The sequence below is a fragment of the Cheilinus undulatus genome, linkage group 17, assembly GCF_018320785.1.
Source record: "Cheilinus undulatus linkage group 17, ASM1832078v1, whole genome shotgun sequence".
NCBI classification, from domain to species: domain Eukaryota; kingdom Metazoa; phylum Chordata; class Actinopteri; order Labriformes; family Labridae; genus Cheilinus; species Cheilinus undulatus.
Window position 1 is genome coordinate 11,563,202 of NC_054881.1, and position 13,718 is coordinate 11,576,919.

The window sequence follows — 13,718 nt, forward strand, 5'->3', positions numbered from 1 at the left end:
CAGAGGTTGCTATGGAGATTGACCATCAGTATTAGCTTATCCCATTCAAATGCATTCATACCCATTTACATGCCACCAACAAAGCACTGGTAGCATATCAGAGTTAAGTGTTTTGCACAAGGACACATCGACATATAACATTTGAGCATTACTGTACTTTCTCAGTTGATATGCTTCCCATGATGGCTTTCACATCTATCAGTTTGATAAGAAATGCACGTTGTCTATAAGGGTAGGCGTGACAGTACTATGTATGTTTTGGGATGATATAGTTGCGCTGAAAGACCTTCATTTAGAACCAAAGCAGCCACATTGTTGCTTTTATTGTGGTGCCTTTGATTGCCTCTGTTCTTATCCCTAGTAAAGATATTTTTGAGCTCTTCAGTTGATTCCTACTGGTGTCAGGTCCATTCCCATGCTTTAGATAAGCAAGGGAACTACCGAGATTCATAACCATGTCACAATAATGTGACCTTAACCGAAGGTTTGTCTCACTTCAGAGCGGTTGACTGTAACTGCCTGTTACTGTTAATGTAGTATGGTACTGTACTACTTTTCATGTTAAATCTGCTCCATTAACCCCAAAACATCTAATATCAACCTAGTAATCCTTTTCCTCTGTCACTTACTTGAGCTCAGAAAAAAATGTTTTCATTCAGGCTTTATTGTATGTGAAGCACCAAGCGTGCGGATGTTTGTGTTTGCATATTAAGGGAAAAAGTATTGTCTGTTACAAGGAGCACAGCTGCTGATTTTGAAGCTTAATAAACCCTCCATAAGACTGCATGTTTGAAACACAAACACCTGTACATTGACAAGCTTACCATATGGAAAATTCTCATGTAGTCAGTGTAAATCCTCTGGTTGTTGTTTAAAGAGCTGTGTGCTGAGCTCGACATTCTCAGTGCTGACAGGACATATTTGCATATGACAAAGCTTTTAGAAAAGAGGAAAGCTGTGGACAAATAGCCACTGATGCCAGAGACAGAGGCACAGAAACACTTTGATTTAAAGTGAGTGTTCATGGCTGAGCAAAGGCCGGACATTAAGAATATTATTTGTTGCTTTTGCCAGCAGCAGTAGCAGCAGGGATGCTCCATGCAAGCACAATTATTTGTAAGCCAAGCCTGCTGTAGGTGGTTTGTAGAGCTCTGCAAGAAAGAAGTGAAGTCTGCTTATAGTGTGAGAATGTAACTCTAAGCATTATTTTGTTGATTCATTAAGTTCTTATCTCTTTGCTTGGTCTTTAAAAACATTGTGTCACAGAAGGTGACCGGTTAACATCCCCCTAACTTTAAATGCGTTGTTTAAATTCTGCTTAAATGCTGCATTTTCACCCACTCTTAGTTTTACTGTATCCACTGCTTTTACTGACTCATACTCCACAAGGGCATTAAAATCACCCAAGTAGCAGAGCAGTTTACATCGCTGTTTCGCTGTTTCCCTCGACTCATGATGGGGTGTGAGGTGAATCTGCGTAGGCCCTCATCGTAGGCGTTTTGAAAAGGCTGCAATGACTGCAAAGCTCTGGATTGCCAAGTTGAAGACTCGCTGAGGAGAAAATATGTACATGGCCCTAAGGTTTTTTGGGCATATCGATGGGATTTGAAATTCAGGTCATGCTATCGCCAGTGCAAAAGAGACGTGTTAAGCAGTGTTAAGGAAGCTACTTTTGAATACCAGATGCCAAGCTTTGAGCCAGTTAGAGTGACTTAAAGCAGCTCTTAAGGCTGCTGAATTAAAAACTACAGTGGTTACAGTTGTAGACTTGAATGTGCAGTAAATAGATTTTGTATTTTCAGTTTGGTTTCGCTAAGTTTATTTTTTGTAACCTCAATCTGAGGACTAGATCATAGGCCTTCTTACCTGACACGCCAGATGGATTTGTTTCACACATCCGTCTGGAAAACCTTTGATATACAGCATTTTGGAAAGGGCAGAGCCTTTGAATAAAAAGTTGGAGGGTGATTGGATGACGATCTGTCTGTCACATCTTTAGATCACATCAGAGCAACAAAACATGACATCGTCGCTGCTACCAAGGTGCTCTTGCACAGCTACCGAGGAATAAACTCCATATGTCAGGACGAGGGGAGTTAGGACACAATTGCGGATAAGGCAGGGGTTCTTTAAGTTATACTAAAAGGATAACCACGAAGATTGCAAACAATAGGAAGAGGGGAAAGAAAACATACTATGTGCTGGTAAGAAATAACCTAAAAGCTCCCGTTCAAAATGTAAACAAGAAACTAAACCACTGCTGCCAAGCAGCTGACCACAAACTGGAACAACTTGGGAGACTGAGTAAACTCAAATGACATGCAGAGGTGACTAGATCAGCTTAAACAAAGAAACCAAAAATGGCTGGGTAAAAACCCTCAGCAGTGATACTCAATGATCATTCAGTGACCAGTAAACTAAGACTTCCTTTAGAAAGGTTCATAAATGCTTGTGAAAACTCTTTCATGCAAAACACACACGAGAAACCCCAGGGAGATGCTCTCAGAATCTCTGAAGGTGAGATAATGAGTCAGCAAAGAGAGCTGGACCTCAGGAGCATATATAAGCTTCCCACACCTGGTCATCATCAAGGCTAATCAGCCACACACCTGACTCTGCAGGTGAGTTGAATGATTACCTCACCTGCCTCAATGAGCTGCAGGAGTGAGTGTCACAATATAGACCTGCATAACACGAACCATGGCGACTACAGACATGTCAGTACCCGACTTTTGTCGTTTTTGAAAAGAAAACAACTCACTGCTGTTCTTTGTTCTTCTTTTCACGAAGAAATGTCGTCAAGTTCTGATAAAACTGACGCTTTAGTAGCATCCATGCTACTGTCTTCCGCCATAATTGCACCTGTCTCTTGTTGCTGCTTACTTACGTCACAACTCTGCCGCACCTGAAAGTACTGCCCCTCATTGCTGATTGGTCCTGTCACTTTCTAACCGGGCCCAAACAGTTCAGATAGGAGCTTTGCAAGATGGATTCGCCAGTGAGAAACAAGGAAACAGGCATATCCACCTGCTTTGCAAGGTTAAGGCCTTCTTATTTACAATTTAAAACATGGATGTAATCTCAGTTACAACTTTTAATATGCATTTTAAAGCCTCCAATGATGGAGGTCATCATATTGGAAATGCTATCCCAACTTTACATGAGATCAATCTTCAAAAAGGCAAAGTGGCAGAGCTTAATAGTCCTTGACCTCCTGGAAAACAGCTATCACACTTCAGTGTCAGTGAACACAGCCAACCCCAAATTATGCAATTATACAAATATATAAGGCTTAACAAAAAAAAGAAATGATTGCAAATAATGCAAATACTCCCATTTCAGTGTATAACAATATGAGCTACTGATGCAAGTTCCTAGTTTGATCCAGGCTGTCCACACCAAACGGCTTACCAACAGGTGTGCCTCAAGGATCCGTGCTTGGTCCCCTCCTTTTCCCACTGCACCCCACTCTAATTATCCATACCCATAGTTTCTTATTTCACTGATATGCAGATGATGCCTAGCTCTTCCTGTAAGTTCCACCAAACGTCACGACTGTCTCTTGATCTCTTTATGCCTTGTTGAGACTTAAAAATGGATGAAGGTACACCACTGTCAGCTCAGTCTTACTGAAAGTGAGCTTATTGTCATCCCAGCCAGATCTTTCAGAAACCATGACTATTTAGTCTGACAAGAATCTAGGTGCCATAGTTGATGACGAGCTAACCTTTAAGGTTCACTGTCTTCTCTAGCCACTTAAAATACCTTCTATTAGCATTAATTTTACCCCATTTTGACCATTTTCTTTGCTATAATTGTTTGAATCTTAAGTAAACTGCAGAAAATTCAACAATTAGAATGCTTTTCTGTGGAGGTCAGCTAGCAGGATATCCAGGTATATTGTGCATCTGCGACAAATATGATTGGTTGTGTCATTGAAGGGCAGGGCAAAAGTAAGGTCAGTACTAAAACAAGCTGCTTCAACTAAGCTATTAATACATAAGAAATTAAATGCTTTGTTGTCACTTGTAATGGGACGATGTCGGCTCAGTTTACAGTTATGCTATTTATCAGATGTTACTAGTCTGTTTGAGCTTCAAACTTTTGGTGCAAGTAGAGGAAAATTACATGTTTGTTAACATGTCATAGGTTGGCATAGGTGTTAATCATGGCATTTTTCAGCCTTTTTGAAGATGTATTTTCTTCAGCCTTTATTTATATCAGAAGACAGTGGATAGAGCTGGAAACACGGTCAGAGAGCAGGGTTTATTACTCAGACTATAGCCCCAGACATGGTTTGCTGTCCATCTTCTTGGTTTATAGCTGGCCCTAAGTGACCAGATTGTGCGATTGCATGGCCTGTGTATACTTAGCATCCACCTTAGAGATACAGTGTGTAACTGCATGGCACATGTACAGTATGTGCAATGTTTTTCTTCCGATTGCAGCCTGCTCTTAGTGTTTCTAATGGTAACTCATTTTCATAATGGGAGAATCCATCAATCCATATCAGTAACTTTCCTCTCCATTGTCTGTAAATCATGTGCTACTCTCAATCTCTAAGTATTGCTAACAAACGCTTTTATTTCCTGTCAAATTCTCAGTACACTCAGCTGTTGGTTTCAGTGAGAGCATTTTAGGTGCTTTGGGAAACATACATCACCCCCATGTTCAGGAAAGTGTTCGAAACGACGTGTGCATTGCAATTTAAGCTTTTAACTGGTGTTCACTTGTAAACTATCTGTCACCATTATTTGGTCCGTGGCAGAGCACAGCGCACTCTCATGAGACTGCTCTAATACCTCTGTCCAGGCAGTTTGGTCTCCTGTTTCAGCCTGGCTCCCTGCTGCTGGAAACCAAGTTAAACACTGTGAACTGTCTGTGATGGTCACAGCCTGTAAACAGAAGGATAATTCATTTATCTACAGAGCACTTTAAAAAAAATCAAAGGTAAAAAGTGCTTCACATAGGCAGCAAGAGAAAACAGAAAACACATAAATCATCAGGTTGGAAAGACATCATTATAAATGTGGTATAGGAAAAAGGAAATAGCAGTGTTAATTTTGTTGACAAAAACTGAAGCTAATAGGCTCCATTTTTTCACGAGGAAGACAAGACTAAGAATCGCTAAAAATAGATCTTTGGTGAAAAAACTGATAAAAAGAAAGTTTAGTTTTCATCAAGGAGACTAAAACATGACTAAAATATTAGTCCTGGACCGTTGACTTTCAAATCCACTTGACATATAAGTTATGTCAGTATTTTTATCAGTTTATTTTCAGTCAATTAAAACATTGCTAGTGTATTCATATACTGTAGGTGCCTTTAGATTGAGATTTATTCTACAATTTTTCTTATTAAATTAGTATAAAGACCACATAGATTGTGTCTAACACTAAAGAATAAAGTGTAAGAGGTCTTTATTGACTAAAACTGGACTGAGATGTTTTGGCCTTTCTGTCCTGTAAAGATAGATCAAAACTATTAAGGTTAAAAATGACTTAAATGTGACCAAAACTACTGGAGACTAAGATAACAATGAATTCAAAATAGCTGACAAAATTAACACTGAAAAATAGCTATACCAAATAACCTCTCAAGTTTAAGTAAAATCAGTGAAGCCTTGTGTATATATTGCATATTTTTGGAAGAATAAAAACATTCAAATTCCATTTTTCACTCTAAAATTGTAGAAACTACATTCACATGTGCCAGGAACAAACTATGTATACTTTTCTGCCAAGCTTAACATTTTTCAGAACATAACTCCAAGCCATACTCAGTTAAACTAGTCAAATAAAAAGATTGATTGTATGTTGATGCCATGAAGCCAAAGATAAGTTACATACTGAAATACAATTTTAAAGCAGATTTCTTCCTTATAAAACCAGATTTTTTTTAATTATTAGTTTTCAGTTGATTGTTAGTTTCTTATTTATTTATTTATTTATTTATTTATTTATTTATTGCAGGTAATGCTCCTGTGAGGAGCTTTCAAGTGGTTATGAAAGGCTGAAGTTAAGACTGCTGCCTCTTTATGACCTACAAAGGCAAAGATCGTCATCAGTGAGATGACTGTTTTTTTCATGTCTGTAATCGTTTCAGATGTTGGTGTCAGACAATGCCTTTGTTTACATTTTCAAAGCTTAGCTTATGAGTGCCATGTTTGATCATTCTCAAAAGGAAAAACCATTGTCACATATGTACACGGCAAGATTAGCAGAGATAAACTGTACCAGTTTGTCCACAGGGGTCACCAAAATCAACTTAACGGAAAGTTTGCGATAGGAGCTTTAAAGGGAACCCTGATTATTAAGACATATTGACCTTATTAGATCAGCGTTAGTGTCTATTATACACATGTTGTAAGGAAAGCAAACTAGACTGCTACGTAGTACTAGAGAAATTTAAACAAGACTAGGTTAAAACCTGGTATATGTCTGACCACAGCTATCTGGGATGCCTGTTGAAATGCCGGACAGGAGAGAGGAGTAGCTCCGCCTACTCCCCTGAACAAGGTATCCACAGCACGATAGACAGGGCATGGCGTCAGCAGAGGTCCGCTACACTCCACGAACCACCATTAGATGCCGCTACTCCTCCGCTGATGCTGCTCTGAAAGTTAAGTTAATCAGTCAGGCAGGCAGTCACATACAGACCCTGGCAGTCAGCCAATAAGAGACTCACATGTAGGTTTCCATTTTTGTGCAATTTAATTATTATTATCCAAATTTATTTACTAGGAAAACCTCATTGAGATCAGGCTCTTATTCACAAGAGTGTCCTGGTCAAGACAGACAGCAACACATTTAACAGATTTACAGACATGAGTCACAGAGCAGAAAGCCATCAAACAACTTGATGCATCTTCCTACAAGACCTTTAATCTACTTTAAAACTACTTAAGGAGAACAGCTCCCTCAGACACGCAGAAGATTCCAGGCTGCAGGTGCAACAAATCCTAAACTCCTCTTACCCATCTCAACATGGACTGAGCACAGAGAGTGGAAATAAGTGACTGAGTCAGAGAACAAAGATCATAGCTTTCAGAACTTTTCAAATGAATAAAAACCACACAAGTATGTTTGAAGCTGGTTTAGTGTTGCCTTTCAAATAAGGATTTGCTAATGATTTTGTCTGTTAGTGGCAAATGAAGGCCAACCAACTTGATCCTATGGAATACAATGATGAATTAAGGACTCTAGATTTGTTCTAAACCTTAGCACCCCATGGTAAACAACATTCTCTAAAGACTTAAGGCATTGGCAAGATGCATGCATATATTAAACATCAGCATAATTAATCAGAGGTATAAAAGTGTTAAAGTTAAAGAGGTTTTCAGGACAGAACTCCATAAGAAGAGGAAAAAGGCATCCATATTACATCATTTCTCCAAAATCTAGCATGCTTGTTTTTACAACATACATGTCCAAACAAAGCAATGATGTTGATTTATTGAAGTCGACATGTTTTAAAATGCAGGGTTTCTTTTAATGTTCTAAAGTAAAAGGGACTGCTCCAAGTACTGGCCCATTCTTATATCTACTTTAATAGAGCACCTCTGAGCAAAGTCTGGGCTTCCTTTCCTCTCTTTTAATCTCAAATGATGAAATACGTAACCTTTGTTCTTTGGACATTGTAGATTAGTGATTGCAGGAAACTGAAAGCTTTCTTTCCTAATTTAATTCCAGCTTTGGGAACAAACAAATTGCACAGTCTGATTTAAACTTCAAACTCCCTGAAGGAGATTAAATCCTCAGTGAAATCTTAAATCTGAACTCTCTGTGTCTTAGCTGATGATTTTATTATCATTTGATACGTCTCATATGTTGTTGAAAATATATGTTGCTGCTGTTCCTGACCGGGTCTACATTTGAAAGAGACATCTCTGGTCTCAGTGGGACTAGCCTGGCTAAGCAAAGGTTAAACAAAACAATGAACTCCAGTAATGTAACATGCATCTTTGTGGTTTCACAGGAACCAAACCTGACTCACCTGACTGCGTTTTAAAAAATGAAGATGCCTCGGAGAAACACTTCTTAAAGATTAATGCAGAATCTTCAGATTCTTCCTTAAAATCTTGCTCCCCGCAGCCACAGAGTCCCACTGAGGCGGAGCTACACATCATAAACATACCTGAGGACACCAACATACGGTAAACCATTTGAATGGCATCACACAGTATAGATCTTATTTATTGTTTTATGTTTTTCCTTAGCTGAATGTCTGCTCTGGTTTGTCTTCGTATAGCAGCAATGTTTCACTTCGCATTGACGCCAAGAAAACCAAGGTGTTCCTAAGAGGACCTCAGGGTACCACATGGATTCTCCTAAACCCACAGCATGCCCAGTTTGGTGTAAGCTAACCCAAACATATAGACTCTAGGACTAGTGCAAGAAGATTTGGAATATTTATTGTTTTTTAACCATGTGTTAGATTGGATTTATCAGGAGGACAGACTCCACTATGTGTGATTACATTCTCTTTTAAATCTTAAATTGTATCAGGGGTAGGTGATTTTCTACTGTAAAAATGAGCATAACTGATGTATTTGATATCGTCTTCTCTTTCCCCAGTCCAATAACGAGGTCCTGCTCCCCAACATCCCACATACAGTCCGACCTTTAATCACCCTGAACAGGGATGGTGCAGAGGATGTGCAGAGGAAGGCTTTGGATCACTTTAAAGTTAGCACTTTCACCAGCTACACTGAACTCAGACCAGAGGATTCTTCAGTTCTACTGGTTCTGGGGAGGAACGACAATGCACCAGGTAGGAAAAAATACCAATTGTTGATTACAACTTATTGGCTTTGGTACAGGGAGTCAGGATGGAGAAGTACATGGAAAAGCAATTTTACTATCATTATCCTAATTGATATGCAATTTATACAAAAACAGCAGACTTACACTAACACGGTAGGGCTGTCAGTGTGGTAATTCTATAACACCTGTACTGTGCTGTTATACTGTATTGTGAAACAACTACTGTAGTGGGGCAGCAGTTGGATGCAACTCACCTTAGCATCTTCCTGCTCCCACAGTGATAAAAAATAAGTACACCACTGCTTCTTTTAAATTCTCACTTTAAAAATCATTGTACACAGCTCAGTGGACAAGTCTTATTTGCACCTTACCATATCAAACATTTTTCTTTACTGTTTCTTTTTGGTTATTTGCTTTCCTTTTTGATCTGCAGCAAGTCTGTTTGTCCTTGGTGGAGCTAATGTTTCAAATTCCCAGAAGTTCTTTATTTTCTTTCAAGATACAAGCTGTTTTTAGCCAAACAAGGAGAGAAGTATTCTTAGATTAAAACAGTACAAATGATAAAATAAAAGCATAACAAACTATATTTTATGGCTTATGACACTACTAAAAATGTCTCTAAATTGAGCCAGATTCTATTTTCCATATGTGTATACTCTTTTCATTGCTTCTATGTTTGTCTGTTGTATTTTGTCTGCTGTTTTATTTCTTCCTTGGGAAGCACTGATTTAAATTTGCCATACAAATAAACTAAACTTATTTACTCAGTAAATCCAATCCAATCCAATCCACTTTATTTATATAGTACATTTTATAAACTGAACATTTCCAAAGTGCTGCATAAAACATCATTAAAACAAAACAATTGGTATACCAGAGCTCAAGATAAAACCAATAAAGCCAAGGGAATATATTAAAACAATAGATAGTAGCTAAAAAAAAAAAAACACAAACAATAAATATAAATACAAAATATGAAAAAGGATAAATATCTTAGTAAATATCTTAGCCTAATTGTTAAACTTAACTGGGTTATTTTTGCACAGAGGAGGAGGCTAGATTGAAACTCCCAAAATCTAAACTGTTGTTGTATGGAAGGGATATTCCAGTATTTTTGAAATTTGGTTGTATGAGATACTTGGCGATAGACAATTAAGACAAATGACATGTCATGGCACTTGAGCTGAAATTGCTCATTTAAGTTTTGGCCCATTTTTACCTAAAGCTTGCTAAATCAAACAGAGCAACTGTACTCAATTGTAGCACTGTATTGCTTAGCTTCCGCCCACCAGGTAATTCCTAAAGGGGCAATGCACTCTGAAATCTCTAGAGGCTAATGCCACTGCTATTGCCAAGTACCTTGTACAGCCCAACTTCAAAATTACAGAAATATCCATGCAACCAGTGATCATTCAATTTCTGTTAGTCATTTTGTACATGCGCTCCTGCTTATTTCTTATTGTGTAACAGTGTTAAAGGCGCCTTGCCTTATTCCTTTAACCAACAATCATTGGACTTCTGTCAGTCATTTTGTACATACACACCTGTGTTTTTCAGTAACAGTGTTAAACATTTTATTTGACAGAATTAGCACTTTGAAGCTGTCTACTACAGACCACACTGGTATAACAGTGCAGTACTTACTAAATCGTATAGTCAAGATCCTAAGATAAGTCTCTTGGCATTTATTTTAGTCCTAAATTGAGACAGTGGAAAGAAATGCTTCATATTGTCAATATAACCTCAAAGCAATGTTTTGAAATGCAAAATAACTGAGTATCATCCATTTCTTTCTAAGTTACAGAAACAGTACCAACAGTCACTGCCGTCACGACTAATGCCCCTGCTCAGATGCCTCTGACGATGCAGCTTTACACTTCCCCAGACTACCGCTCTCCTCTCGACCCCAACACCAAGGTGCAGAGTGACAGGAGGATTTATGCAGAGGTGAGAACTCATGCTCAATTTTAGCAGTATTCACATATTTAATGTGCAAGTGAAGTATAAATGTTTCCTAAAGTGAAGGTGATGTGGTATTCTTAAACCTAGAAAACAGGCAACACTACACAATAGGGCTGGGCAATTAATCGCAAATTAGATACAGCCTGCTGCAATTTTCAAATTGCAGAAGTTGCAATATTTCTTTAACTTAAAATGTGTTAAATTACAAGTTTAATAAATTAAATTTTGCAGCGGCAGAGTTTTTTGGACATTATGCAAACGTTCAAGTGTCAGTATTTCTTATGATGGTTTACAAAATCCTCCTTTTTGTGTTTTATGTATGTTTTTTCATCAAAATGAGTGACAAAAATGATAATGCCCTTAAAAAAAGCAAATGACATCACATTTGCATCTAAAACTGGTGAAGGCTGGTGTTACTTCACAAAAGTCATACCCCAGCTGCGATTAGCTGGTATCCAGCCTCACCTCCCCCTCCCCAGCCGCCTCCTTTAAAGCTTAAAGCTTGTTTCACCCCCATGTTCAGATTCATGCTACAATGGATTAATTGCTTTGGAAATAATTTCATTGTTTTCAATACACATGGTCTTATTTATCAAATTATTTATTGCTTGAATTTGTCAAAAAATACATAAGATTAACCCAAGAATATTCGCATATTAAATCGCAATCACCATATTTGGGGAAAAAATCGCAATTAGATTATTTTTGGAAATCGTTCAGCCCTGCTACACAACCCTAAAAGAGAAGCCAGAATATTTAGAGCTCCCCTTCTGGCTGGCTTTAGTGTAAGTTTATAGCTTTGCCAACTCACCATGTTAACAGATGGGACATGCAGCAAACTTTAAAATTGATGTACACGTGCAGTCAGACTGGTTTCAGTCATGATAGCTAGTCACTGTCATGCTGATTTTTGTGCAAGTCCTCTTATTTCTGCTAAGTTTTTTCCTCCTTTTTAAAAATTTATCTTTAAGATCTTTATTGTTAGAAAGACAGCACAGTGGACAGAGTCAGAAATTGGGGAGAGAGTGTGGGGACTGACCTGTGAGAAAACAGCTACAAGTCAGATTTGAACCCAGGCTGCCCATGTCGCGGACGACAGCCTCTCTGTAAGGGGCGCACAAATGAACCATTTGGCCACCAGCACCCCAGCTGGTAAAAGGTTATGTGATTTCATAAAATAAATATATATATACCATGATTTACAGTCCTGGTGGTAAATGTGGCTCTTGTGCCACTGCGCCATTTTCTTAGTCACTAATCCAGTTTGGTTTGCTTAGCCTGAGCAGCATTGTGTTTATACTACAGTTTTACCAACCAATCAACCAATCATGCAAACAGTCTTCAAATGAGCAGTATATTAGTAACTGTCAGAAGGTATCTTGGCTTTACTTCTGTACAGCTGAAGGAACTGGAGATGTGTTGTCCATCTTTATATAAACAATAGTGTCACCTTGGTAGTAAAAAAGACAGATTAAGACAGACTCTTAGATGTTGAGCATGTCTAACATGCATGCTTTGATATACCTCTATATATCACATATTTGCACAGCTAATTTTCCATTAGCATTGATTTCCCAAAAAAGGGCCCTGTTTATCATTTAAAAAAAGGACCATTAAGTGGAGAACAAAGGGCATGGCAATTTATACAATGGTACTCTTTTAACAAGGACAAAGATTCAAGCAAAAGAACCATTTCTTAAGGTCACTTCTTGTCCAGAAAGAGAATACTGGTGTTCAATTTCCGTAACTCAAGGCTTCAAAATCATAGACTGCAAACCAGCAATCACAGTGGATAGCTTGGCATTTGGTTGGAATTTTTATCAAACGGCTTAAATCACAAAGGATCTATTAAATTGACTCACTTTCCTGATGCCCACCCTCCATTCTCCTGTGTTTTCTGCTCTGCCTTACTAATTCTGATCTCTCACCTTTTGTCTCTAGATTTCAGGGCACACTTTTGGAGACATTGTCCTGACCATCAAGGTAATCCGCTGCTTTGTGCGCTCCAAAGGCTCGTGTCCTGTAATAAAGGAACTTCCCTTCATACCAGAGACCTGCTCCTTAAACTCATGCCCGACCAGCACCAGACTCAGCTTCTCCTTAGATCAGCTGCAGGAGCTGGAGTCCACCACGTGGGACCTGGAGTGCTCTGTCAAACTCTGCCACAGCGAGGTAGGAGCTTATAAACTATTCATGACGAAGCACTTGGAATTAAACATTAATTGAAATATGTCAGGAAGGAATATGACCCCGTGACATACTGACTTTTTTGGGTTGATGTTGACATGTTATGCATTTTTTTTATAACCTCACAAGAAATGTGGAGATGGAGGAAGAGTGAAGAGGAATCTGGAGGTGACCCAGCCGTGTTTGCAACCACCGAGTGAGTTCAGTTTAAACTCCAAATCATCGCTCATTTCTCTTCTTTTAGCCTTGCTGCATATTCTCTTGTGATTTTCTGAGTAAAGTCATCTAATATCCCCTTCAAAATGAAAATTATTATTTCTACTCTTGCACAGGTGAGTAATCCTGAGTCGATATTGTTTCACACTTCGCTGTTTCCTTAATTGGCTGTCCAAAACCCAAATTTCCTCTCGGGGTTTAGTGAAGTATTTCTGATTCTGATTTTGATAAAAGAGGAAACAAAATGTTTCGGAATTAAAATAAAATAATGATAAAAATAAAATAAAATAATAAGGCTTGTGATAGATTATTTGAATTAATATTCTTTCTTAACTGCATTTATAAATATTACCAATTTGTGTGGCAATGCACAAAAGTAGATGCTAAACTGGGACTGTGTATTGGCATTTTTTTTTTTGCTTTTTTCCCATTACCAGTGCTAAATCAATACTTCAAAAGGGATGTCTGTGACTGAGGGGTACCTAAATAGTACTTTTAGGACAAAAACAAAACAACAAAACAAGCAACAAAAATCCCATGGCCCATTTTTTTTTCTTTGCAAAAGCAGCTAAGTTGCACTATCATAAA

General features: G+C 38.3%; 1 protein-coding gene across 3 annotated transcripts in view; it reads left to right on the forward strand.

Moving 5' to 3' along the window:
* eng (endoglin) overlaps nt 1–13,718 on the forward strand; it is a 93,734-nt gene that overhangs the window by 61,949 nt on the left and 18,067 nt on the right. For 2 of the 3 annotated variants that reach the window (XM_041810725.1, XM_041810727.1), the window contains exons 6-11: nt 7,978–8,155; nt 8,251–8,356; nt 8,577–8,772; nt 10,564–10,712; nt 12,669–12,899; nt 13,044–13,110. In XM_041810725.1, the coding sequence (XP_041666659.1) occupies nt 7,978–8,155; nt 8,251–8,356; nt 8,577–8,772; nt 10,564–10,712; nt 12,669–12,899; nt 13,044–13,110 (927 nt within the window). The remainder of the gene's footprint in view (nt 1–7,977; nt 8,156–8,250; nt 8,357–8,576; nt 8,773–10,563; nt 10,713–12,668; nt 12,900–13,043; nt 13,111–13,718) is intronic. The other variant, XM_041810726.1, reaches the window with a different exon arrangement.